Source organism: Cotesia typhae, unplaced genomic scaffold, assembly GCF_013202065.1.
Source record: "Cotesia typhae breed Kobodo isofemale line unplaced genomic scaffold, CoteBio_Ctyphae scaffold_91, whole genome shotgun sequence".
NCBI classification, from domain to species: Eukaryota; Metazoa; Arthropoda; class Insecta; order Hymenoptera; family Braconidae; genus Cotesia; species Cotesia typhae.
In genome coordinates this window covers 396,605-424,065 of record NW_027423781.1, presented here as the reverse complement: position 1 = coordinate 424,065, position 27,461 = coordinate 396,605, and the positions used below count along the sequence as shown (strand labels likewise).

Below are 27,461 nucleotides of genomic sequence, written 5' to 3'. Positions count from 1 at the left end.
AAATTTTTGACGGTTCAATAATAAGCAAGGTTTCAATTCAAAAAATTATTTATTAGCACAAAATACATAAAAATCACAAAAAATAATTTCACAACGGAATCTGTTCTGGCAAACACTCAAAAATTTCCCAAATATTTTCCGTAAACTTGTCCCTGAACAGTTTATTCCTCTGAAACTGGATGCTGACAAACTGATCCCTTTTTTCCCCATAAATGACATCTTCCATAAATTCAGACGATTCAGCGAGCTGCTTGCAAGCTTGGTCGTCCAGAAGAGTCATCTGGAGCCCAAAGAGATTGTACATCATCCCCCAAGGTCTAGCCTCGATACACGAAGCCCTAAAGCTATCCCAGGGCAATACATCATCAACATCCAGACCTTCTTCTTTTAAAAACTTGCCAATGTCCTTATAGTACCCCTTGACCAGTTGATCAAAGTGTTTGTCCCTGATAACACGACTGGTATTCAAATACATTGCCACCACCAAGTCTATCGCCGGATTAACATAGCTGTAGTACTGAAAGTCTATCAACCTACAATCCACCAGCTTGTCCTCCAGTTTCTTGAACATAAAGTTAGCCGACCAAACATCGCGGTGGCAAATGACATTCCGGTGCTTCTTGGAAGGCTCCAACGCCTTTAATATCCCACCTGCCCAATGGAGAACCTTGTCCTTGGTCTTTTGTCTTGCTTCCGGCGGCAGGACCAGGTCAATCAAGCAGCAGATACCCTTCAGAGCAGATACCTGGTACATCATGGACCTTCCGGATTCCCTGAATAGGTTCTCCTTGAGCGGTTCCGTCCAAGATTCCAGTAGAGACACCTTGCGCTGCTCTCCGAAGATCAACGATCTGGAATGAAGCTTAGCGAAGCAATTGAAGAGACACTCGAAGGTTGGAAAATCAAAGTCCAGGTGCTTGTTTAACGTCGAAAACGCCTGGCAAGTCAGATCCTCCATCACAATGACATTCTGCTTCAAGAGGTAGCAGTCTGGCGCCCACTTGGATGGTTCCGTGTTACCAATCTTGGGTAGGATCTCATCGTACATGATGATCTCCTTGCTAAAGATTTTATTTTGCCGGATAAACTCTCTTTGAGGCCCTTCTGGAGGCAGAGTCTTTACAAAAAAGCTCAAGTTAGTGGTCCAGGTCACTGACAGACGGTAGTAGGTCCCCATGAATCCGTTTGTGGTAGATATTTTTTCCAGAATCCAGGTTGGGCTCTCCAACCAAGATCCTGTTTTCCTGAAAACTATCTCCGCTACGTCAGCATCATCAAGAACACCCGCAGCCTGGATCGGTGGCATTGAAGCTCTGATTCGAATTGGTAATCACTTTAAAGCAGCTGTTGATTTGGAAATCACTGTAATCACGGTCTCGATAACGCGTTGTTACCCAGCTGAGCCACTGGCAGAACTGCCGATCAAAGAGCAGTTGATTGATGCTCCCCCTCCATCGGGTAATTGATTGGGTTGTAGAAGGAGAAAGTTGCATATCGTTTTTTTTTTTTTTTTTTTTTTTTTTTTTCTCAAGGCTTAAGTGAGCAAATTCTGGACTTTGATCTTTAGATTGGTGATAAATGATGGAAATATTGTCGGGTTTTATGATTTGAAGATTGTTTTTTTGAGGTGCTTTGACCTCGACCTTTCGTACTTATCTTACTATTAGTCTTCTTTAGCACTTTCAGAATAAAGGCTAAGTGAACTAAAGAGTAAGAACAAAAATAAAGTTAAAAAGCTCCTGAAAGTAAAACAGTAACGCGTTAACGTGAAAGACTCGGGTGGATATATATGTATGTATATAGTGGGGCACCCTTTTCAGAACAGGTCGCTTAGAAAAAATACAAAAATACACCGGAAAGGTAGACGGTATGAGGCATATAGCTGAAAAGAGGATATGACAAAGCGCTCCCGTTTCAGCTACTAAAACTATAGTTTTAATATGAAAAATGTGAAAAGTTTTACTAAGGATAATGTCGAGTTCTTTGGTTGAGCGGGACTGGCCAATCGTTGTCTTGTTTTATTGATTACTCTAATGGCAAATTGCTAGTTTTTTTTTTTTGGTTAATAGCTATGCTTTTGATGAATCTATCAAAAGTGTTGGTCACTTGATTTTTTTCCAATTAATCCAAAATTTAAAACCGTTGATTGTAAATTAAAAACGCATCATAATACAGTATTTTTTATTTTACTATAAAAGAGTGTTAATACTTCAATAGCTTAATTGATAATCAATAATAGAGCTTAAACAAGCAACGCATCCTTTATTCGATTTGAATTCTCATTGACTACAATCTATTGTAGAAGCCAAAATTCGGACACATAAACCCTGGGCTCTCGGGTGTATTTTGTGGAAGAAAAGAAAAAAGTAACTGGCAAAGAGAAAGAGTTAATTGACATGATGCAGGGGATTAGAGGAAGTCGAGCTTAATACAGAGGGAGTCTACAGTGTAATGTCGGTTCGCGTTAACGCCATCTGGTATTTAGTTGCCCAAGTGCGCAGTCTATATCATCTCTGTGTTTATGTCTGCGTTACATCCCATACCGATTCCGTTTGTCTGTGTACACATACGTTCATAAACACATATGGAGAATGCGTGACTCTATTTACACATTAAATACAACACCGGACGTTATACGCCGGCCCTCTACTCTACTCAGGTATATTGCCTCGAACCTCCGATGAAAGCGAGTGAGAGCGACGGAAAGTCTAGAGAGAAAAGGCCTACAGAAAATGAAATCCCAATCCCGAGCTATACACTAAGCTACTATCTGAATATTCTCCGTGTTGCTAACTGCTGCATCTTGTTTTATTGCCCCATAAATATGTCCGATGAATTATTATAATTATAACTCTTAAATTGATTAACTGATTTTCATCTGGAATTTTAAATTATCTTTCTTTTGTCGAACTTTACGTCCAGATAAAATTTTAAATCAATCAACTGATTAGTTTCAAAGTTGCACGGAAATTATACGAAAAACCAAAAAAAAAAAAAAAATGTCGTTTTCAAATGATGATAACTTTTAATCTAATCAACCGATTTAGATTGGGCTTGGAAAAATTCATTTACTGTGTCAATCCTTAGATCATGGTGGAATTTTAAATCAATCGGATTATTAGTTTCAAAGTTACACAACAAAATGATTTTTCCAAAAAAAAAAAAAAAAATCTTGAAACAAAATCCAACTCGACACCTGAATAATTAAAAGTTTGTCTACCGAGATTAACGAACAAACACCCGTAAATATTATATCCCGCGTTTGGAAGAAAACGAAGCAAGCGCCGGAGATCTATTGTACAACGTAGGTCATCAGCTATTAATGGCACATGGAGCCAGAGAGCACAATCTACATACTTGAGTAGGCAAGCCGGTAAGGCATTAGCGTCCGCGCTTGCCCAAACTCAGTCCTCCCTTCCCCTTCTTTATCTTCACCGTCCTTGAACAATGTCTGATTTTTGACTCAAAAAAACAAAGAGACACTCGGAAGGAAAAAAAAAAAAAAAAAAAAACAGACTGCCGTATTGTCAAGCATTGAACGTCCTGGATTCTAGAAAAGTTATTGCAATAGTGTACTTACCATCACAGATGGTTGAATTCCGTGACACATCTGAGGTCTGGGACTTTTATCTGGATTGGATGTTTACTGATGTTAGACAAATGAAAATGCCACTCCAATTCTCACTATATCCGCAATCTAGGTGAAGCAATGTCTCTAAATTGAAAGTGCGTTCAAGATACTCGACAATACTACTAAATAAAGACACAGAAAAGGCAATGCTAACAAAGATCAACACTTTTCCGAGATTTCTTTGCTTCCTCGTGAGGTATTTTAACTCTGCTTAGCACTAATATTTGTTTAATATCAAAATTTCGATCAAGGAACATCACCGCCCAGGTCAATACTTTGACTGGCGGAAATTATTGCTAAAAATGATGGAGGGAGCAATTAAATCGACATTCTCAGTCCTCATTATGGTAATGATGATATACGTCTCTCGAATTCGTCTGCACCCACCACAATTGCTATTAAAGATCAATTACTGTCAGCACTTCATACTCTATCTACTCACGGTTCACTAACTACGTCCTACGTATGATCCTACGGCTCTTAACTTGACCCAATTGTTTGTTAAACTAATCCTGAAGACACTACAGTTGTCATAGAAGGGCTTGAATGATAAGATTCATCAATTTGCGCCTTTTGGGAGAGATTTGAACTAAAAAACAGGAAAAAAATAACGTTTTCATGAATTTTTTAACTTTAAATGACGATAACTTTTGAACCAATCAACCGATTTTGATTGGTCTTAGAAAAATTAATTCCTTGTATCAATCTTTAGTCCGTAAAAAAAATTTTAAGTCAATCTACAAAGTAGTTTTTCAAAATAATCACAAACTTTTTGATAGCGCACCAAATTCACTAGATTTTTTTTTTTGTGAATTATATTCTCGAGTATGGTATTTGATTTAATTGTTTGAATTACCACTACAGCGGAATGCATGGCGTATAATGTTATCAACTAAAGTTTTGTTAGCATGAAAATTAACTCACGCAAACCTTATGCCGAACATGCAGCTAAATACTGAATGTATAAGTTTCAAAATTAAATATTTATTGTTAGTTACTGCAAATAGCCACTGTTTAATACTTTTGATGATTAAAATAAAAAACTTTTATTGTCAATTTGTTAATCATGAGTATAAATATTAAACTGGCTATTATTGAGTGACAATTAAAAAATTTAAAAATGGCGAATGAAAAAGTTTTAACAAAGCGACACTCGAGGAATAAATAAAACTTTTGTGTACCATCTAATTAGCCAACACAAGGTTGTTATAAAAGTTGGCAATTAAATGAAAAATATAATATAATAGAAGAAAGCTAATAAGTTTATTTCTATTTAGCCGCGACTGGCTCTTCAAAGTGACAAACGCCGTATAAAAAACTTTTAAACTTTATCCAATATTTTATTCATTTTTATTTTAATTTCCTCCGATGTATATAATAAATAAATATCCTTTTTTTTTTTTTTTTTTTTTTTTTTTTTTTTTTTATTATTTTAAAGCAAAAAAAAAAATAATAATTATAAATGAGGACATTATTGCTCATCCAATTAATTTTTATCTTACAAAAAAAAAAAAAAACCGCGGAAAGATAATGAAGAAAAAAGATAAATAAAACAAAATTAACCTGCGGAAATTGATCTCATGTCTCAATGTAATTAACCAGTGACGTACAATACGAGAAATAAGTATTTTATTATTATTATCATCGGTCTTTATAATCAATATAATACCTCTAATAAATCGTGGAGTTTTTTACAACAGGACATCGGGAAATGGATGTTAGTGTCATTCTTCATTCCCTTTAAATTATTTTTTCCTTTGAGCTGAAGGAAGCCCGAGCATCCGCCCACTTGGCGAGTCGCCATTTCACTATACTACGACTTCAACATCTTGTTTATTGATACATCTTCTAAAAATAATCCTTTTTACTTCATTTTTAAAAGTATCTTTGCAAAAAACGCCTCTGGCGGCGAAAGTAAGGAACTTAGAATTTTGGGATGTGAATTGTCTTAATCTACGGAAAATTTCCGAAAAAATAAGTACCCACACGACCCGATCGGCCGTATGTGATCATATGTGATCATATCTGGTCATATGACGTCACTTCTGACGTGTGTGATCAACACATACGTCATATATGATCACATATGGCGATATATGACCAAACATAGGCTTGTGGGTAGTTGTTGGATAGGGAATTTCGAGCAGATTGAAACAAGCTAGAAATTTTTTAGGTATTTTAAAAATTTCAAGACTTATTCGTTGAAATTCAGAGGTGCGATAAATTTAAATTGAATAAAAAAAAAAAAAAAAAAAAAAAAAAAAAAGTCTATAAGCTGAATTAAATAAAAATAGCAGTGATATTGTTATGAAGATAAATCAATAAAATCCTTTATAAGCCTCTAACGTCCAGATAAACGCATTTAAAAATAGACTAGTGTCCTCTTGTATCAATTTTCAATCCGGCATGAGGAGCTAGTGGCAAATTGACACCGCTATTGAGTCAATATTCTTCAATATATATATATATATATATATATATATATATATATATATATATTAGAGCTTATATATTATTATTATTATTATTGTTATTATTTTATTATATATATGAAATACAGGGTATCCGTTTTATCTCAAGGAAAATGACAGCGGTTTATACTTATCCCGTTGGAAGTTGACGACTTTATCGCGCCATCTGCTCACTTACTGACGTAATGAAACAATAAAACGCCCGATAACTTTTTATTTTATCAATAATATTTTTGTGACAAACAAAAAAAGTAAAGGTGACTGGATTTCTCAAACTTTTGTATTGTGATAAATAATGGAGTTGGATTTTTCCAGCCGTGGTATAAAAAAAAAAATATATTTTCATTCTAGCTCTTCTTTAGTTATATTTCTTGCTAAAAATCACGACCCAGATATTTTATTTTTAATTATAGAAATTAAATTTTCCAAAAAAAAACTCAAATTATCCGTAGCAATAGATAGTTACAATTTTAAATAGACATTGTGGCTCAATGATTAAAGATATCGAAAAGGTGATATAAGTAGTTTTGATAGTAAATTTAACGCCCTACAAAAAAGGTTTCTTATAATTTTTTCGTAGCTCCAATATTTAACCCAGAATTACAATTTAAAGTCTTGGATATCAAAAATCAGACCGGGGCCCATAACCTGTTTTGTCAAAAATAAAAATTGCGTTAACTTGACATTACCTTAGCACAAAAAGGTTAATATTAATAATAGAGGGTTGAGGAAATGCATGAGGTCAAGATTGCGTTATTGTGTCGTAGCGTGTACAGCGATGCCAGAAATGAGAGCCGGATCCATCGGGGATTCGCTGAAGAATAGTCCCGCTGTGACGGCGGTCTACATAAATATTGAGAGCCGTGATAAAACATCTCAGGGGCGCTGTAAGACATGTATTAAATTGAGAGATATGGACGATGAAAGAAGAGGAAGAGGAGGAGGAGGAGGAGGAGGAGGGCGCTGAAGTATAAGATACTGAGTATATTGCATCAGCAACAATGCACTCAACTGGCGATGCACAGCTAGGCTACCCCATTAATAATCTATCGACATGGCCTACCACCCGGATCGATTCTTCCCACCAAGTCTCTAATCTATTAAATTATTTTTTTTTTTCTCCAACCAAAAATCATAGATTGAGAATTATAGATGGGACGGACTAGGGAAAAAAACCCTGACGAAAAGTTTAGAACAATGAGAAAGTGCGGTCATGGGAAAACCGGCTGTATTACACCACCAAGAGACCGATTTGTCAATTGATAACGGGTGATCCATTAAGCTAAGCAAGATACATGCCACTGGCATTCAGGTTATTTTATTCCACCATTCCCGCATCTACCATTACCATTTCTTATTCACTGGGCAGTCACTCTTAATTTTTAAAAGGAATTAACCTCCACGGAAAATCTATCACTTTTATAAATAAAATTCTCTATTGTATTTTTATTTCTTCAAGTGTTCTTTCGAATTTATCGATACTATTACTTTGTTGATCGTTAAACTTAAGTGTCTTGAGGCGTTTAATTTTTCCACATTGTGAGGGAAGTTTTATTATCTTATAAACGTGAGTTACGAAAGGATATAAAAATTTTGAAATATTTTTTTTTTTTTTCCAAGAATTTTGTCGATTAAAATATTACAACTCAAAGGCCTATGTCGAGAGGTAAGGATGAATTTATTGAATCGATTTTCAAGCCCGATCAAAATTGGATGATTAGTTCAAAAGTTATCATCACCCAAACCTGAAAACTAAGAAACTAACAATAGACTTTTGCAAACAATACCCGAGACAAATTTTTCGGATGTATTGTGTCATTATTATCATTATTATTGCAGTCATTATTATTTGTATTATTGTTATTAAGTCGACTAGAACTTTGGATTAAAATGACTAGCAGCTTTGCGTACTCAGTCTTCCGTCAGCAGCATGATGAGCGTTTCCCATTTAGCTCGAACTTTTCATTTTGTTCTCTTTTTTCTCTACCCTTACTTTACCCTCGTCATCTTTTCTCCATCTTAAACTCCATCACCCGTTCCCCTATTTAATATTCCCGCTTATAAAATCCCATTTGTCTTGTTCGTCACTCAACACTCAGCAATCTACCTTCTGAGATATAAATTATTGTTTCAGTCTAAGACTATTTTGAGCTTTATCACCTCTTAAAAATGATCAACCCTACTTGGAAAAACAATGAATATAATAATATAAAATAATAACCCGGAGATGGAATACCTCCTGTATCCTCGATCAGTCATTTCGCAAAGTAATTCCATTCCAAGGTAGCTTTTTTGATTTCCCGTGGCGGATTATCGGCCCGCTGGACAGCTCCTTGGGGACGTGTGTGTAATAAGATTTGAACCTTGATGTTAATTGGATTGCCGTGATATAAATTTCATGACTTTAGATCTAATATTGAACTCAATTACCCACTGAAATTTATTGAAGGGTAAAAACATGACTAGAATCCTTATCATACTATCAATAATTACATACTTAAGTTACAAATAATATTTTCCTACAGGTTATGGGCCCTGATATTTTGTAGGAACCTACGGGTTACTACTTGTCTTGATTATTTTCGAGTCAGCCGATAAAATAAGAAACTGACCAACAGGTTATGGGCCCCAGACTTTTTTGAGATAATTTTAAAAGTCAAATTCTGGGATAAATATTGGAAATACAAAAAAACAATAAGATACCTCTCTTGTAGGGAATTAAATTGTCTATTTAACAAAGTTGCACAAACTCGGAATTTATAACAATAATCTCAATAAAAAGCGCTTAAAACCGCGTAACTATTATTGTTAACAATAACTTACTTGAGAATAATTAATATTGCGAATTGGAAAGGCTCGAAGCTCTTCGATACCCAGGGGTGGTTTCACCCAGACGAAACGGCGATAAGAGCTTTAAACCAAAAGAACAAGTAACCTAACTAGAGATAGAAATAAGCACAGTTCTCTGCACACGGTTTTCCAAGTTTCTTAAGTTTCCGGAATTTCACGATGAGCATTCCTGATGCGGTGCCCCTTCTCCTTTTTAAGCACTCTTTGCTTCTAACGGCGCCCACTTTACCGATTCGTTTGATTATCACTACTTCCACGAGTTAATTTATCTTAATTTATTTATCGAGCAAGTTTTACTATTAAAAATTACTATTTACACCAATTAAATAATATTAAGACTAATTAACTAAAATTTTGAGTGGTTTAAATTTTGTGATGACATTTCATTGTCTGGATCAGTTTCTAGGCGCAAAACTGCGCAATATGGCGGCGGGTTTGAAGTTATCGTCACGTAGGTGTCGCTTGGAACTGCTAGTCTTTGCCCGGTAGATGGCTCACCGACAGCTACTGAATAAGATGGCGGCAGGTCGTTAATCCAGTAAGTTTGGTACGCTGGAGGCTGGATTATCTAGAATAAAATTAAACAATACCCTTTCAAATATATCCTTACAATCTTCAGTATAAAATAATGTTTTTTCTTCTAAAAAAATTCACCTCCGTGAAGTCATCAACAGAACCAGACACAGTTTGAATTTGCCTGGCTCTAATCTCTGGATTATCGACTCCAGCGTCATTAATGTTCTCTTCGATGAAACACCGTTCGTCTCTTTCATCCGGACGTACTTGACGCTTCATTTTAATGGTATAAGCACACATCATCAAAAAAAGAAGCGTAAGAACTGTTAAAGCTATCCACATGTGCTCCCAGCGGAGCAAAATGGCGCCCAACATGGCCACCGCTACCCACGATACCAGCAGAGTCGCCAGCGATCGTCCTGCGCACTCGTGTTCCTAAAATTAAAAGTTTAAAATTACAAAAAGAGCTTTTGGGAAAACAAAAGAGGATTAGGAGCGTCTCAATAGGTTAATAAGCAAAGACATACTCGGTATGCATAAGTGTTGATACTATCGTCCATTGCTGTGACGTAGGTTATGACGTAAAAGGTTTAGTGGAAGTATATCTGCAAGAATAGAAGATTTGTGGTTTATAAGTTGGTTATAGCTTTTGTTGAGTGGGGTTAGTGGAAAACTTTTGAAATGTTAGTGCTTTTGGTGGGGGAAGGTCATGTGTGATTGATGTGGCTCATATTTAGTCATATAATGTCATATACATTCAAATTAATTTACATATGGTTCATATATGATTATATGTGATCATATAAAATCATTTATAAACATATTAAGTCATGTATGACTCACATGTGACTGTATAAACTAATATGTGAACATTTTGAGTTATATATGACTCATATAGGTCATATATGATCATTATAATTGAATGAAGGCCTTGTAAAGTCAATGTTATTAGAGAGATTTTTAGTAATTTAACTAATATTACGATAAGTATTATAAATAAATACTTACATGTTGGACAGGAGTAATAATATATATATTAGGAGCCATTGGTAAAGATCTGATGTCTGTCTCAGCTTCAAGATATGCGTGGCGAAGTGAAAAATTTAGTGGCATTGATGATTATTTATTTAACAATTTATTTACAGTATTTATTCTTAAAACTCTTCTTCTTATTTTAATAATACTTGATTTTATTCCTTGAATAAATAATAATCCGTTTTGTATTTACCTGTTTTTAATATCAAAATATACAATATGAATATTATTATTTTATTTCATTTCTTTCTTGGTAATAAAATAATTTTTTTTTTTTTTTTTTTTTTTTTTTTTTTTTCATTTACATATTAATATGTATTGAGTAATTATTGAATTATAATTAGGCAAATATGTTAAATGATTTTGACATTAATTCTAATTCAATAATTTTTAATTTATTTCTTTAAAAAAAAAAAAAAAAAAAAAAAAATTTTTTTTTCTATAATTTATATATTTTTAATCTGTATAATTTTTATCATTAAAATTATCAGTAATGCATTTCAAGATAATAAGATTAAAATCAAGCTACGTCATGTAGTAAGTAATTATAAAAATTTTTAAATAACATAAAATTAATTAAAATTTTTACCCAAAATTTTTATCCAAAAAAAAAAAAAAAAAAAAAAAATATATAATTTTTTTATTCACTTCTTGTCACCCGCACTAAAATTATTATTCATAGTTTAAATTATTGTAACAGCGAGGACCAAACAATAAATACAAAAAAAAATGCTCCATAATTTTGGAAAAAAATTAAAAAAAATTTTTAAGTGTGAAAAAAATTGGTGAATTTAAAAAAATAAATAAATTAAGAGAACAAAAGCACGCAGCCGATTGTGGAGTACTGAGAAAGGTAGAAGAAATACTTGAGATCGTACCATTAAACGATTGCTGATAACATTGATAAGATATCCCCTCTTTTTTTGTGTTCTCGTAAAACAAAGACGACAATTAAGACACGAGGGGATTCCTTAAAAAGTAACTTGACAAAGAAAATCCAATTGCAAGTTATCAGCGTGTAATCTAGTCAGCAATAAATCTAGCTTATTATTTAAATAGATAGTTTAGAAAATATTGATATGGAAGATTTGGACGATATCAACGTCAGTAATCCTGGAATCCGCGGAACGACACAATAGAACGTTAAGAGACATCTGGAGCTTTCAATCCGGAATTGATGCGTTGAATAGTGCTGACAGAAGGCTTTGGATAATCTGTTGAAGGCAAACATACCTTCTTATTTACTCATTTGAGAAGTCCAATTGTTGTTGGAAAATGTTTTCCATCCGGGGATGAAAATAAAAGACCCAGAATTGGCAACGATCCAGGAATCACAGTTAGAACAACCTGGATAGGCGTCGCTATTTCACAGATTCGCACGGAGATAATCACGTAATGACAAGTCCTGTTTTTTTTCCAATCTACTTTTATTTCCTTTTTGGAAAATCAAATTTGAATTAGAAATTTTTAATTTCAAATTCTAGGTTAAATATTGGATTTATAAAAAAATCACAAGAGACCTTATAAGTAGGAAATTTAATTCTCCATCAAAAAAGTCTTCATCATTTTTTCCGTATCTTAATTACTTTCGAGTTAGAAGACAAAATAAGAAGACGACTAACAGGTTATGGGCCCAGGGTATTTTGAGGGTAATTTTAAAAGTCAAATTCTGGCGTAAATATCGGAGATACGAAAAAATTACAAGATACCTTTTAAGTAGAAAATTCAATTTTCTATCAAAAGTATTTTTATCATTTTTTCCGTATTTCGATTATTTACGATGATATAACTCATCACAAAACCTCTTAAAAGCAACAATTAATTTTTCTCAATCCTCCAGAAACTTAATGGATCTATCTCTCGCAACAGTTTCTCTTATTCCATTTTCCTCGATAACTTAGTCCTCTCCAAAGAAAACTCTATTGTCGTAGATGGATGCCACCACTCGAGCCGGCGATTTTTCCTTCATGATAGTCTTGAAACTAAGGGTCTAGCTGTTATAAAACGGGAAGAAAAGTTATACTTTACCTTCTCCATCTCTAGTTGTGTCGTTAAAGTGCACTATCACTCCCTCTACTTTTTCTAATTCCCGATTTTCACTCCTTTAGAATTTAAAAAATCATCAGAATCATTCCAAGCATAAATAATCCCTCATTAAACTTTCAGGCTCGTTTGTGTACACTTTTATAAATTTTATACACACTCATTTGATCTTTATTCTCGCTACTATTTCCTTTCGTTTATTATTCTCCTTCCGGTCTTTTCTTACCGTGGTTCCGTGAGTACAAAGGAACACCGAACGTTTTCCCGGCTTACCAACTCAAGTGTTGCATTTTCAAGAAAAGCTTCATTTTGATTTTTTTTTTAGTTCGCTTATCTAGGAAAATTTTTATACCAGGAATTTTATTTGAAGCTTTTGATGCATGCATTTAATTAAATACAAATCATCTTTATTTAATAATTATTTTGGCCAAAAAATTGATAAGGACTTGTCAAAAAAAAAAAAAGGCAATTAACAGGTTATGGGCCCCATACATTTCAGTGGGATTTTAAAAGTCAAATTCTGGCTTAAATATTGAAGATACATAAAAATTACAGAAAACCTTTTTTATTGGAAATTAAATTTTCTATCAAAAAGATTCTTATAAATTTTTTTATATCTCTTATCATTTAGCCAAAATAAGCCTTCAAAGTTGTGCCCAAAAAATTGAGACTTTTATAAAAAATTTCCTCTCTGAATTCTGGAATGTTTTTGAAAAATAAATTGCTTGTGACTGTCCATAGAAGCATATGTTGATCAAGATATTTACACGCCCGTATGGAAAGCGCCTGGAGAAATGACCCGACAAAAATGAATAATATTAAGCATATTCAAAAGTGCTCATGAATTTTCAGCGTATATCTAGTGAGGTTATTACGTATTAATTGTCCAACAGAGCACGACTGGTCGATCAATCATCCATCACCCATCAGGAGGTTCCACGTTCTCGATCAGTTAAACCTCCCTCTATCCACTGAATTTTATTCGCCCACCACCCACGTCATCCATGTCAGTCGCTACAAGCTTCCGGCGCACTTTCCAGTCCGACGAGCACGCCAGCAGGGGTTGTTACCTTCATTATTCTTTCTCTTTCTCACTCCGCGAATCCACGGGGCTGTTACACGTGTTGCGTGCTTTCGTGATCCCAGGAACCACCCAGGTTACATAAATTCATCAACCCTTCACTAAAACACGCTCCCCTTCCAGTTATCCATTTCCACAAGCCCTTGCCCTTATCTATGACATTTTAAATTGTCTATCTCTACCACCGAATCATCACCCTAAAATCATTTGATAACACACATGAAATTCCCGGTTTGATAAATATTATCTTTATCATCATATTTGTTTGTTTGTATTGTATTTTCCGGAAATTATTGTTTGAGTTCTTTATTCGGTTCAATTCATCCGTGTTTGTATTAACTTTTATTAATTGACTGATCAAACAGAAATGAATCCTCGGGAATATCAATACTCGAAACAATATTTGTTCAAGAAATTTTATAATACAGACAAACATGATTTTCTGAATTGAAAAATTTATAATTCTTCACAGCTAATTTCTGGACTAAATATTTTACACAAAAAAAAAAAAAAAAATTATAAAATTTTATTTATAGGAAATTTAATTTTCTACAAAAAAGGTTTCTTATCATTTTTTCATATATCCAAAATTTACCCCAATAATTACGATTTTAAGTTTGAATTTGAATTTTAGTTTATAAAGTCACCGCTAGGTGTCGCATTGGCGTTTTTTTTCTCTCGCTTGCAGAAATAAATTTTCAGGATATATTAATTAAAATATAATTTTACATTAATCACTAATTATTATCAAGTTATTACTTATAAATTAATTAATATCATCGTGGAATTGACGGTAATTAAATTTAGCGGATAAAGAAATCTTCCAAGCATCCGAGGAATCCCGTTGGAAGGGAGGTTAATCAATTCCTTGGTAACTAAAGTCTTAATAATAAAACCCAAGTATTTTCCGGATCCTCGGATCGCTCAGCTAATTAACCAGTCGCGGTTAAAAAAATTTTTTTTAAAAGATTTAGATATGCATTAACATAAATTTGTTTGAGTGCTCACATAGTCACGGGAATTATGCTTTAAATTAATTAATGTAAAGCAGAGTATGATGTGACGATCATTGAAAGCTCGAGTAGATCAAACGAGCCTTTGAAATTGTTCTGCATGTCGTTGAGTATCATAATAATTAAGTGAAAATTAAATAGAGTCTTATGCAATTGTAGTGTTGATAGTCGGGTACTCGATATTAATCTTCCTACCAAATAATCAACAAGTGCTAAGTTTACAAGCTTAACATTGTTCAAAAATCGTTATTGTATCGTAGGTAATCGACTTACGCTCCAATTTATGCAACCCGGGGTATTAATTAACAGCTTGTAATTACGTCACTGCTTCATGAAGCTGGGGAAAGTTTTATTCAAGTTTGAGACGAAAACGGCTAAATTGTATATTAGCATTTACTATTTTCCGAGTTTGAATTTTCGCATGTGCTAATTTTAATTTTAGTTAATAAGATGATTACTGGCTGGGAAAATTTAATTTATATTATTTAGAGAATAGAAAAAAATTTTGTGTTAAGGTTTTCAGTTGAATTCTTGTTAACTATTGACATTTTTTATGATATAAGCTCATTTTGATGATATACTCATCGAGACCTTTCATTTGAGTACCCACATCAATTTTTCATATATTTATATAGTTTATATATATGGATATATGAAAGATATATCAAAGATGCATGTGAGTACTCAAATGAAAGCTCTTGATGAGTATAACATCAGGATGAGCTTATATCTTAAAAATATATAATATATATATATATATATATATATACATATATGGATATTTGTAAAAATCGGTAGCAAGCAGTAAATATGGTAATTAGTTGATCGATTGTCGGGCAGTTTTCCTCGAATTAATGCAATTAAATTCTATCGGGTAAATTAAACATATCAAACATCATGAAAGTATTAAACTCGGGGTATCTACGAACTATCGCCGTATGTTTAATGCATCAACTCTCAAACTCTGTGCACACCGTGCTTTAGTCTGTTTATAAATACATCTATATATATATATATATATATATATATATATATATATATATATATATATATATATATATATATATATATATATATATATATATATATATATATATATGTACACAGAGACTTACGGCTTAAAACCAATTTACAAGCCGCCAGTAAATTTGCATACTGCGATGACCGCTGTCTTATACAGAGACGTATATATTAAAACTCTATAAATATTCATGTGTGTATCTACGAAAAATTATTGCATAGGTCAGACGAATAGATAATTTCAAGCCCTTTAGAATGAATACCAACAAGTCGGGATCAAAAATATTTTCGGAGATTTTTATTACCTGGTAACGATAATAATAAAACAACCTGGGCTCATAACCTGTTTCTCAAAGCAATTTTCTGAAGTTTAGAATCCTGAATTTTGATAAATTTTTTATAACAAACGGACGATTCGATACAACGTGAACTCTCATTTCTAAAATAGCAATAATCCTTCATTGTCGATAGAATTGAAATGTTATTCAGAAGACACAGCGGCATTTGATGACCCAATTAATTCAATCGATTATCCTGAGTATTGAATAAATTATCCCCTTACCGTATCATAAACCCGTTTATCTTTAAACCTTCAAGAAAACATTTATATTTTTCTTCTCTTTTACTTCCTTAAATTTCCCGATAAATAAAACACGAATTTGGCGGGCTTGAAATATTCATAGGGAATATTTAAGTGGTAGCTTCTGGCCTGAGTGGTCTTTCAATGTTTGCTTATCTCTCTATCTGTATCGTGTCGTGTCTTGGATTTCCGAGGGGTAACAAAACACATGGAAACTGCCAAAGGGAGTAATATGTCACACGTAGTCGAGCACCGTTTATGGATCGATTACTCAAACTCTCCAAATGTTCGCCACTTTGGGATCCATTTATAGATGTCTTTTTTTTTTTTTTTTTTAGGACAACCTTAATACCAATTATTATTATTTTTTTTTTTCTTCGAGTCAAATTATAGAAAAAAAATAAAGGGATCCATTTTTCCGTAGTTATAGGTAATAGCTTGTAAATATGTAATAAAAAAAATATATATTTTATTATAATAACTTTATTTTATTATAAGATTTATGATTCAGCTGGGAAGTATTTCACTCTTCATACACTCTTTTTATCACTCTTAACTTAAATTATTACATTCCATTTCCAGCATTTCTTAACGCGAAATAAATTCTCGAGAAAATCAGAATCATTCTTGCGAAAATTTCTCACCCTATTCTATAGAACCGGATCTTTAGTATTATCTGTTACATAGTCCACCAACTACCTGACAATTTTATAACAAAATATCAATAATTACAATGTAAAATAAAATTTAAAATATAAAATGATATAAATAAAAATAATCCAGGTACTTTTTCATATAATTAAAGTTTTATAACCGCAATAAAGCTCTTGTCAAACTCCACTAAATTTTTTTAAAGACAGTTTTATTAATGTTTGCGGTGAATAAAAAGATAAAATATAGTTTAGTGTACGCACAGTTAAAATAGTTTATCGTAGATGAGAAAATAAATGATTTAAAGTAAACATATATATGTGAGGAGTATATATGAGTATGTGAGAAGTATACGAGAAAGGACCGTTCTAACCTTCTTTTTATTGGCATGCTTTCTATGAGGTAGGAAAAATTTTTCCTTCTATTTTTGTGTTTCGTTAGAAACTTTTATACTTTTATCATCTATATATTATTTTTATAAATATATTGTAATAATTATTTTTTAAAAAACATTTTATTGCATGGGAGAAATAAAGAAGCGAGCAATAGAGAATAAATATAATAATAATATATATGAGTTACAAAGTTGAGTAAAGGGTGCTCGGATTATGAGGCATTTCACAGAATAAGTCACTTACCCTTTTTCAAACATATATGTATGTATATATATGTGGCTGGGATAGAATAAAACTAAATATAAAAAAAAAACGAGTAAGAGATGATGGCATTTTCTGGAGTTCTTTGACACTGTTGAGGCCGCAGGTGTATCAAGGGAGAAACTTTAGCGAATAGGGACGGTAACTGTTAAAGCGAAAAAAGAATAGTGAAATAGGAAAATAGGAAAAATAAATATTACACTAAGAATAATATTTGAAATAAAAGATAAATAAACGCTGAGATAAAAATAAATTTAACATGCAAAACTTTGCTTGAGTGAATTCAGTAGTTTAGGTATTTTATTTGAGTAATTTTACTTAATGGAACAGGTTATGAACCCAGACTTTTTTTTAGTACCCTTGGGACTACTATCTGTCAATGAATTAAATTAATTAGGCTTTTAAAAGTCAAAAACGTGAAACTGTAACAGGTTATGGGCCCAGGGTATTTTGAGGTAATTTTAAAAGTCAAATTACTAGCGAAATATTAGAAATATGAAAAAATTATAAGAAACGTTATTGATAGAAAATTCAATTTTTTACAAAAAAAGTCCTTATCAATTTTCCCATACCTCCAACCCTCCCGCCATAATTTAAATCCAAAGCCTTTGAAGCTTCGTCTCATTATAAAAACTTCTCGGTCTCAGATCCCACCCCCCACCCCCTTCTCCTAGCATTTATAAATATAAATTCAGTGTCCCACATTTCTTCAACGAGTATACAACCATGAAACGGAATAGACATACAAACTCTTTTAAAACGACAACATAAAACGTTTTACCGGTGGAGAAACTTTTGCGATCAGATAAATCCTCTTACTGTTTGCGGCCTCCGGCGGGACTAGATATTCAAAAGATACTCGATCATCCACTATCCACCTTCAATTTGGTTCGCCTAGACCAACCTCAAATATGGTCATTATTTTAAGAGTTATAGTCACTTTTATGTTTTGGAGTCAAAAATTCGAATTTTCGATTTTTCGAATTTTCTTCGAAAAATAAAGTCCCGATATCTCATAAAAAAAATTTTTTTAGACTTATAAAACACCATGTTTCTTGTAGGAAATTTCCCGAGGAATAATTTACAGTGGTCCGAATTGCATTTAGAGCAATTATTTTAGGAGTTATAGCCGCTGGAAGATCCGAAAACCCAAACTCAAAATTTCAACAATTTAGAATGGCCTATTTTGCCCCTAAAGTCATTATTTTACCGACAATAACTCAAATTCCCGGTTCGATAACATATCCTCAGCCGATTTTTTTTACTAACCAGCGCGTGATGCTTTTTATGCAGAGCCATAAAAAAAAATATCCAGTTGACTCGGTTCTAAGTTGATCATTGATCCCCCAGTTAATCAATAGTCCCTCCATGCGGAAGATCGTCGACTTATTCTCACGAGAGTGCAGCTTAAAGTAGTGATACAGAAGCATGTGCGGTTAAGTTCATCAGAGGACAACGGATTCAATCTCGAGACTCCAGACCGTCAACTCTGGAACTCTTCATTCAATTACGGCTACTAATTCAAACAAAATTGCTCTTTTTGGTGGTGTTTGCTACTTCCCTTTTCTACTAAGTCACATTCAATCTCCATTAGTTTTCAAATTGCTCTTCAAAAATTTACCTGGAATTCATAGACCTTGATCAACTTTTATGGAAATTCATGTATAAATTGTTTTTTTGGTGGATTCCTGAAGGAAATTTCATGAAAAATCTATTAAGGAAAGCAAGTGAGCACAAGAGTCGCTGCTATAATGGTAGTCTAGACCTGGGCCCATAACCTGTAGCAAAAACATCAATATCATCCATTGAAACGGAAACGTCTATTGAATTCTCTGTTATTTTTAATTATTGTCTTTAAAATCACACTGGATATGTCGGAGCTACACCATCCACCCTCTCCATGTTTATATTTATATATATATATATATATATATATATATATATATATATATATATATATATATATATATATATATAGACTTTTGACCCTGTGCACTTTACGATACCCACCTGGAGCAGCAGTAACTCGGCCTACTTTCCAGTAGCTTCCACTTTTCTTCCCGTTTCACTGAAAATTTTATTTAACCTTTTTAATATACTCACAACATAAATAAAATAATCTCTACCTTGTATTTATAAAATAATAATGCTTTTTTGTGCAGTAAACACCAAAATTTAAATAAAAAAAAAAAAAAAAAAAAAAAGAAAAAAGAAACTGTCAGGATTATTTGTTATATTAGTCCTAATAAATTACTGCTAGAAATGTATAAATTTAAATAATAGCCGTGAATAAAAATGTTTGTTAAATTTGAGCTTATCTATGTTATTTGTTTCTGCGGATCTACTTTGTTCGCAACGTTGATTTTTATCGTGTATTTTAGATTCTTTGGGAAGTTGATACCGGGCGTTTGATAAAGGTATAAAAGTATTGGATACGCTTGAAAAGAAATAAGCTGTTTTGCGGAGCTTTTTACGAAATAAGCGCACAAACATTTACATTTTTGTTTGGATTTTATCCTGGTACGTTTGTTTCTCTTAGGAATTTTAGTTATTATTGTTATTTATTAAAAGAACCCGTTCAATTCTTTTGATTATTAATACTCTCTATTCAAGATACGGACTGATCGATATTTTCAATGATAAGAAAAAAATATAAATAAAAATAATAATAATAATAATATAAAAAATAGTTTGAGTTATAAATTTATAGCATAAAAGCTTTAGCACAGCCTAAAAAAAAGTTAGTTTGAAAAGCCACCGCTAGGCGGTGATTTGGCGCTTTTTCTTTCGCAAGTAGAAATAAATTTCCAGGGTATATAAGTCGATTAAAAAAAAAAAAAATCCTTGATTTTTATGAATTTCTAGTGAAATACGTCTGACAGGATTATTACAGTCCAGCATACAACTCAAATAATGGAAAATCCAGCCGGCCGATAAGGCGTAGAAACGTAACACCTACCGTAGCTGTTATCGAGGATAGTTATATATCTTCAGGATTTTAGATCACAACACTCCTTCATTCTGCCGGACACTCGAGTCCATCTTTCTCCTTTTTCGGTGAAAACAACCCCTTTGTTTTCCATACGTCGATTTGCTGCAGATAATCCCGCTTTGTTTTTTCCTATTCAGAGGGGTTTGTTGTCTCTGTACCATCAATCACGTGTTTGTTCGTTCATTTTTAATTAAAAGTACCGGGAAAAAATGTTTATATTTGGTTAATGGTCGCCGATGTAAATATGAATTTTTTTTTTTTTTTGTTTGCCGTTGCAATTGCTGAGATTTTATTAATTGAAAATTTTTTTTATGTTTGTTTTTAGATGCAGAGGGCGGTACTACTCATATGCTGGTTGCCGCTCCTCAATCATTGCAACGCCGTCAATCCTGGTAAGTAATTTTCAAGTTTTCTGGTTTTTTATCTTTAACCTCGATTTTTAAGTGATTATAACTCAAAAACTAACCGACCAATTGATCCAATTATTTGCAACTTAACGACAAATATTATCCCAAAGGTCCCTCCAAGAAATTGGGACCCATAACCTGTTAATTAAAATAAACCCATAAGTTTAATCTGAGAATGAAACCTTAACTTCAAGAGAAGGTGTATAGACGTAGAAAAAAAAATATAATTATTGGTCTTATCAAACTGGGCAGATAAGCAAATAGATAACCAAATTGCTTCAATGAAAAAAACAAATGACTTTATATCGGAACTCGACTATTGTAGTTATTCGTTAATGTTTATCGTTAAATAAAAAAACTCTGTTGAAAATGAACTATTGGATGTCATGGAAATTAAACGTATTAATATCTATGTCGATATTAATAAAAGGCTGTCTTTGTTGTCAAGTTGTAACAGATCGTCCAATTGAAGAAATACACGAAGAAAATAAAAAATCGCCCTGGTTGGTTATCATCAACGATATGACTGTGGAACGGGATTTTATGGGAGGACTCGCAAGCCATGGCTACGGATCGCTTATACACGCGAAATTAGTGTTAACTTCTGGGTATTCCTTTTTTAAGTATGTTACAACTCTAACCATGATTATTTTTGTTAAAGAGTTGAGATATTCTGCAATTATACGTCATTTTACAGTGTAAAGCCCGAGAATTTGGAAGTCTTTGCAAATGTATCAGCTGTCAGTAAGAAAGACTTCCGTTATGACAGGCGACAAGTAATATTCATGACCGGGGCTTGGGCAATAAAAGAAAAGGAGAAATCCGTTAATGATTCGGTTATTTTAATTTTATACAAACCATTTGACCTGGGTGACAGAGTAAATGTTATTAATTTGGCCGGCAGTGATGACAAAGTTGACAAAAATTGTAAAATTTATCATTGGCAAATTGTGACGTCATCGTATACTGATCGATTATATGACTCAATAAGCACGGGTAAGCCAACGTTTAGGCGAGATTAGGTTGTAATTTTTTTAATTTTAGTCTAGAAATTCTGCAGATATTCTGCATTATCCCTACAATATAACACTCAATGCGGAAGAATTCAAACTTACTGAGGAAGAAATAGTAAAAATGCGCAAAGACTTGGATTGCATAGTCGAAAAATGCATTGACGAAAATGGGTCGTCTAAAGAAATGACGAGAAAACTTGTAAGATATCTCCAGTCGGTAACTTACCGACATATTTGTTATCTACAGTAGATTAACCGTTTAACTCTTTTAGAGTTTCTTGGGAACTCCAATTGTGTGCCCGCTTGAAGACGGCACGCCAGTTCAAGTCGGCTTTTCGACTATTGTTTACGAGATCCAAGGCAAAGGTGATAATCAGGTTGTCAAATATGATAGCGGTGGTTTCGTTAGATTCTTAAGCGATAAAGAAAAGTATCTGAATTTTCTTATGGATGTTTTACCGCAGTGAAAACAATAACTTGTCATCATTTATTTAAAGTGGTTTAGCACTGATAAATAAAAATATTTAATGGATCTTAAAAAATTCTCAATTTGAAAAACTTGGAATTCAGGACAAATTGTACAGCTAAGAACAAGGAGATAATCTGCGTTACGCGGAAAGTATCAGTAGTACTAAATTCTAGTCTACCAAAAAAGAAGGAACATTCCATCGAAGATTGGGCTGTTTTGTTGTTAGAAGAACCATTTCCCATGAATGACAGAATTAATGTCATTAAATTAGCCTACAGTAATGATTAATATCAGAAAACTTGCCAAACTTATCACTGGCGAATTGTAGCTGTATACGATTACAAAAAAGTCATGACAGTAAAAAGCACGGGTAAGCTTTGAGACTAGGCTAGGTTTCTTTTGAATTACTTGATCTGTTAATCTTTTTGCAGGAGTGTTGCACTATGCTTACAACGTGACACTCAATGGTGATGAATTTGAATTAACTGAAGAAGGAATAACAAAAATGGAGAAGGATGGCGATTGTCTTATTGAAAACTGCGTTGATTACGATGAAAAGCTCCAGATTTTGGCAAAAAAAATAGTAAGACACCTCCGGTCGGTGACTGACTAACCGTTAGTTAAATTTTTTTAATTCTTTAGAGTTTCGCGGGAAGCCCAATCATTTGCCAGCGTCTGGACGAGACGCCAATTCAAGTCGGATTCTCAACTGCTGTCTTCGTAATATCAGATGATGAAAAGATGCCCAATTTTAAATTTCAGCGCGGTGGTTTTGTAAGGTTATTTAATGATACTGATAGGTACTTAAAAGGTGTTGTTCACTCTAAATACTTGTAAATATTCATTCAAAATGCTCAAGCATAGCAAAATTGAATGATTATCGTGAGACCTAGATGATTTCTCTGATTAAATAATTGACCTTTCTTCAATAAAAATTCTAGAATTGTTATTATGTTATTGTTACTAAATACATGACGTTATCGTTTTGTTTTAATAATGTTTCCGTTTATTAATGCAGGGAGACTTAATTGCTCTTTTTAACGTTAATCGTTTTCGATAACAGTTAATAACACGAAAATAATCACAGCAATTACCTTTTCCTCATGCAAATACTTATCATTTTTTGTAAAATATAAGTTCAAGTTACATACGTCATAATAAAATGCATTGCTGGCTATTTTGTAGAGTTTTAGTATCATCACTGATATTAATAAAATTTTCTGAATGCTGCGCCGTCGTAAAAAATCGTCCCATTGAAGAAGAGTTAAAGAAAAATCAAGACTCACCTTGGTTAGTCCTCATTGTTGACAAAACAGTCCAAGAAGACGATTTGGTACGAGGTAATACTTCAGTTATCATTATCATCAGTCATAAATTTCCACTCGGCAAATCTAATCATCTCCGATCGTGCCTTTAGGACTCAGTTACGGAGCAATCATTCAATCAGACGTGGTCCTTACTTTAGCATCCGCTGTATCCAAGTAAGATTAACCTGTAATGATGATGATGGTGATGGTGATGGTCATCATCACCACATTATCATCATCATCAATGTATCAGAAAATACAGTGCTTGTAATCATAGGACTCCAATAGAGAGGACTTTATGGTCATCACCAACTGCTCAATAACAGGCGGAATTAATTGTAACAATTACTCTGTTACTGAAATGTATTTCTGGAAAAATGATGTTAAAGAAGGTAACCCGGTTATTTTATTATTATCAACGCTTTTTGAATTTAGTGCCACAATTAGTCCCATAAGATTGGCTCTCAGTGATGTTGATTTTGATTCTGATGATTGTGTGATTCATCATTGGCAACCGATTCTTAGACAATATAAAAAAGGAAAAAAGGAAATTTTTGAAGCAGGTAATGTAATCTCGATCAAATCAATCCATGCAAGTTTGAATATAAAATCGCTGTCAAGTTCATCACAAATATTTTTTTAAGGAATTTTGAATGTTGAATTTCAAGTGTCCCTTAACCCAAATCACTTTGGAATGGCTGAAACTGAAGAAGCCAAAATGATGGATGACATTGATTGTTTTCTTCATTGGTGTCTAGATTAAAGAAAAACCAATCGTTTGCAAAAAATCGTAAGTCATTAAATTATAATCACCGTGACAACGATAATCTCTGATGATTTTTTTTAAAACTTTATGGGAAGTCCCATTGTTTGCAAGCTGCGAAACGCGGATGATCAAGTGATGGTAAGCTACTCGACCTACACCTATAGAGTAGTCATGAATCGCGATGATACCGGAAATGTGTCGGTTATTAATGGAACTCTTGTGGAATTTTCGTCAGACCTGGACGATTTCTTCGAAAAAATAATTATTCAATAATTTTTAATTTAAAATATTCTTCACTCCTTTTACTGCAAAAAAATGTTCGTTCCTATTTGTGTGTATTTGTTTTATGTTAACCTTTAGGTAACACCCAGCATCACATATAAATTCGAGGGATTTTCCTTGGTGATGTTAATCCGATTTCAATTCAATTTTCTCTAATTTAGTTTGTAAAACGTTACAAGCACACACTGCGAATTTTATTTCAATTTGTGTGCTTTGTTAACAAAATATAATACACTTCCAATTATAAAATTTTTTTATTACTCTGTAGCCTTTTTTTCATTCGATCGATAGCGTTAAAATATAAAAGTCTTATGTGGATTTTATTCTGTCAATAGACTAGTTATTTTCGTTGGATAAAGGTCTTGACGTATCCGTTGACTGTCACTTGAAACTCTCACTGCTTACCGTGATTAATGGACAGCTGGATACGCAAGATACATTCGGAGGGTAGATTAAGTGCTTTACGTAACTCTTAAGCCACATTTTACCTTTCTAACCTCATATTCGGAAAAAATTCAGTTTTTTGTCACTCTTTACCAAAAGTAACCAATACTACTTAACGAATTGTCATAAAAATTGTCATTTATCAATCCTAAGACCTTCAGCAACCGGGAAAAAAAAAAACAACAACGTTAATTCAAAAAATTTCCCGCTAGGGGCCACCGTGGCGCTGCTATTCTTGCATGTGGTAGTGGATTTTTTGGGATTTTTAGGGCTAAAGCTTGTTTTTGGGGTTCTGGGAAGTAATTTTAGAAACTTTTTTGCTAGTTTTGAATTTTGGAACATTAATTAGAGAAACAAAATACCTTTTTTGCCCTAAATCCTAAACAAAACACGGCAAATCGGTAGTTTTTCGCAAACCCCGTTATTTAGGTTGACTCCATTGTTCCGTTAGCATTTAGCAGCACCCACGGAATCCATAAATAGAGCTGTGTAAATTTAACCGTCCAACGCGGCCATAAACCGTAATGTTATTCTAGGAAGTTGCGAGGGGGTGGGGGGTGGGGGTTAATATTTGTGTGTCAAATCCCCCGGTATTTTCCGGGCGTGAATCTCCCGTTTTCGTTGTCCATTTGGAAGTACCGAGTGGCGTCGATACCACCGCGGTCGACCAGTTGAATGTTGCGGTTTTTCGGTAGAACAGTGATCCCCTGATGTGGCTACCGTGGGGTTTATATGTTACACAGCCGTGCGATATGCTCCATAACAATATGCACTATTATTCTTATTTACGGGTATGCTGACACTTGTGTTGCAACTTTTTCTAATTAAATTAGACAAAAAAAAAAAAAAAATAAATAAATAAATAAATAAAAATGGACGCTGTTAAATTTGAATTGCATTCACAAATCAACTGTCATTAATGGCACTATTCGGGAATGCTGGTAGTAGCAATAGAGAAAATTAAATTTTCGTCGTACCACGTGTTTTATTTACCCATTAACTTTCCTGTTGCTGTCATTTGCTTTGTTTGGAATTGTAAAATCTTGCGCGTGCGGAAAATTTACAAATGGTTACTGTATTTTCCATAGAATTCACGGCTAGTAATCTAGTTCGGGGTGTTATCACTAGTTACTTGCGAATTTTAGTTATTTTTTTATTTGCACCATGTCGATTTGACAGTCACGAACGAGCTAAACTTTATGCTCAAAAATAATAATCCAGAGTTGTACAGCTGCAGATAATCGATTGCTAGAAATTCTGTTGGTAGTGTATATATGTAGCTTTTTTTTAAAAAAAAAAAAAAAAAAAACCACATGGTGTTTTTGGATGGATTCCTGTATGCTTCTTTTGAGTAGCCAATTAAAGCCCGGCTTCTACCAAAGTTGCAAAAAATTAGTACTACAACTTGCCCGTTACCATCACCGGCATACTTTTATGATGGATGTACGTCAGTAGTGATGCATACAACTCTCTTCATCCATTATCGACATTTTAACTTGAGAAACATGTGCTGCACTGTCAGAAATTGGTGGTTGGAAAATAATCATTTTTACTCCATGAAAAAATTACCACAGGAAACTAAGCTCTTCACATTTCAGCTATCAACAGGCAGTGATTGCTCAAGTATCTCCAATTTCGCGGCGAATAACTTGATGCAGAAATACACCACCTGTCTTGAGTTTTTATTCCACAGGCAACCCATTAAAATTTTATTTACAACTAATTTGATTCTAACAAACTAGCGAACAAAAAAGTTTTCTCATTTTGAAGGATGTTTCACTCCGGGACATAAAAGTGAGTAATATTTTTACCGTAGCGCAGTACCTAATTGGTTATTCACATCGCATATACATGAACTGCACAAAGATGAGCATAAAAATATATATTAACCAGTGGAAGCATCAACGTGGTACCATCAAACCTTGTTACCATGTTAAATAAATAAATTCTCTTTAAAGTTTACTTTGCTACTAGTTTCAGTTGACGTTACTCTATCTTTTTTCTTTTTCTTCTTCTCGTCAAACCAATTTAATAACGAGTCGTTACTCATTACTCATTATTCATAATAATTTCAACGTTGAATATTGCTGTTGTTACTTTAAAAACTATTTTTTGCACTTACACACACACACACACACACACACACACACACACACACACACACACACACACACACACACACACACACACACACACACACACACACACACACACACACACACACACACACACAC

General features: G+C 33.3%; 3 protein-coding genes across 4 annotated transcripts in view; 1 reads left to right on the top strand and 2 right to left on the bottom strand.

The window, feature by feature from the left end:
• The window catches only part of Sol1, a 110,952-nt gene that overhangs the window by 836 nt on the left and 82,655 nt on the right, over window positions 1–27,461 (top strand). The window contains exon 2 of the mRNA XM_074258271.1: window positions 20,865–20,931. Coding sequence (XP_074114372.1) covers window positions 20,865–20,931 — 67 coding nt within the window. The remainder of the gene's footprint in view (window positions 1–20,864; window positions 20,932–27,461) is intronic.
• Window positions 31–1,395, bottom strand: LOC141537352 (uncharacterized). Its single transcript, XM_074258272.1, has one exon. The coding sequence runs from the start codon at window positions 1,304–1,306 to the stop codon at window positions 89–91; it is 1,218 nt and encodes a 405-aa protein (XP_074114373.1). The 5' UTR covers window positions 1,307–1,395; the 3' UTR covers window positions 31–88.
• LOC141537353 (uncharacterized) lies at window positions 8,811–11,343 on the bottom strand. 2 transcript variants are annotated; one of them, XM_074258273.1, is made up of 4 exons: window positions 11,093–11,343; window positions 10,477–10,696; window positions 9,607–9,903; window positions 8,811–9,520 (listed from the first exon to the last, which is right to left on the bottom strand). In XM_074258273.1, exons 2-4 carry the CDS (start codon window positions 10,579–10,581, stop codon window positions 9,299–9,301), a joined length of 624 nt encoding a protein of 207 aa, XP_074114374.1. In that variant the 5' UTR covers window positions 10,582–10,696; window positions 11,093–11,343; the 3' UTR covers window positions 8,811–9,298. The 2 variants fall into 2 exon arrangements, with proteins under 2 accessions (XP_074114374.1, XP_074114375.1); XM_074258274.1 differs by lacking the exon at window positions 11,093–11,343 and adding an exon at window positions 9,996–10,073 and having other exon boundaries at window positions 10,477–10,633.

Bases quoted from the DNA above. Each gene is read 5' to 3' on its own strand.
- LOC141537352 (XM_074258272.1), bottom strand. From the start codon at position 1,306: ATGCCACCGATCCAGGCTGCGGGTGTTCTTGATGATGCTGACGTAGCG.
- LOC141537353 (XM_074258273.1), bottom strand. From the start codon at position 10,581: ATGCCACTAAATTTTTCACTTCGCCACGCATATCTTGAAGCTGAGACA. The intron at 9,904-10,476 runs GTAAGTATTTAT...TTTTAATTTTAG, and splicing joins TTATTACTCCTGTCCAACAT to GAACACGAGTGCGCAGGACG. The intron at 9,521-9,606 runs GTGAATTTTTTT...ATTTTATTCTAG, and splicing joins CTGTTGATGACTTCACGGAG to ATAATCCAGCCTCCAGCGTA.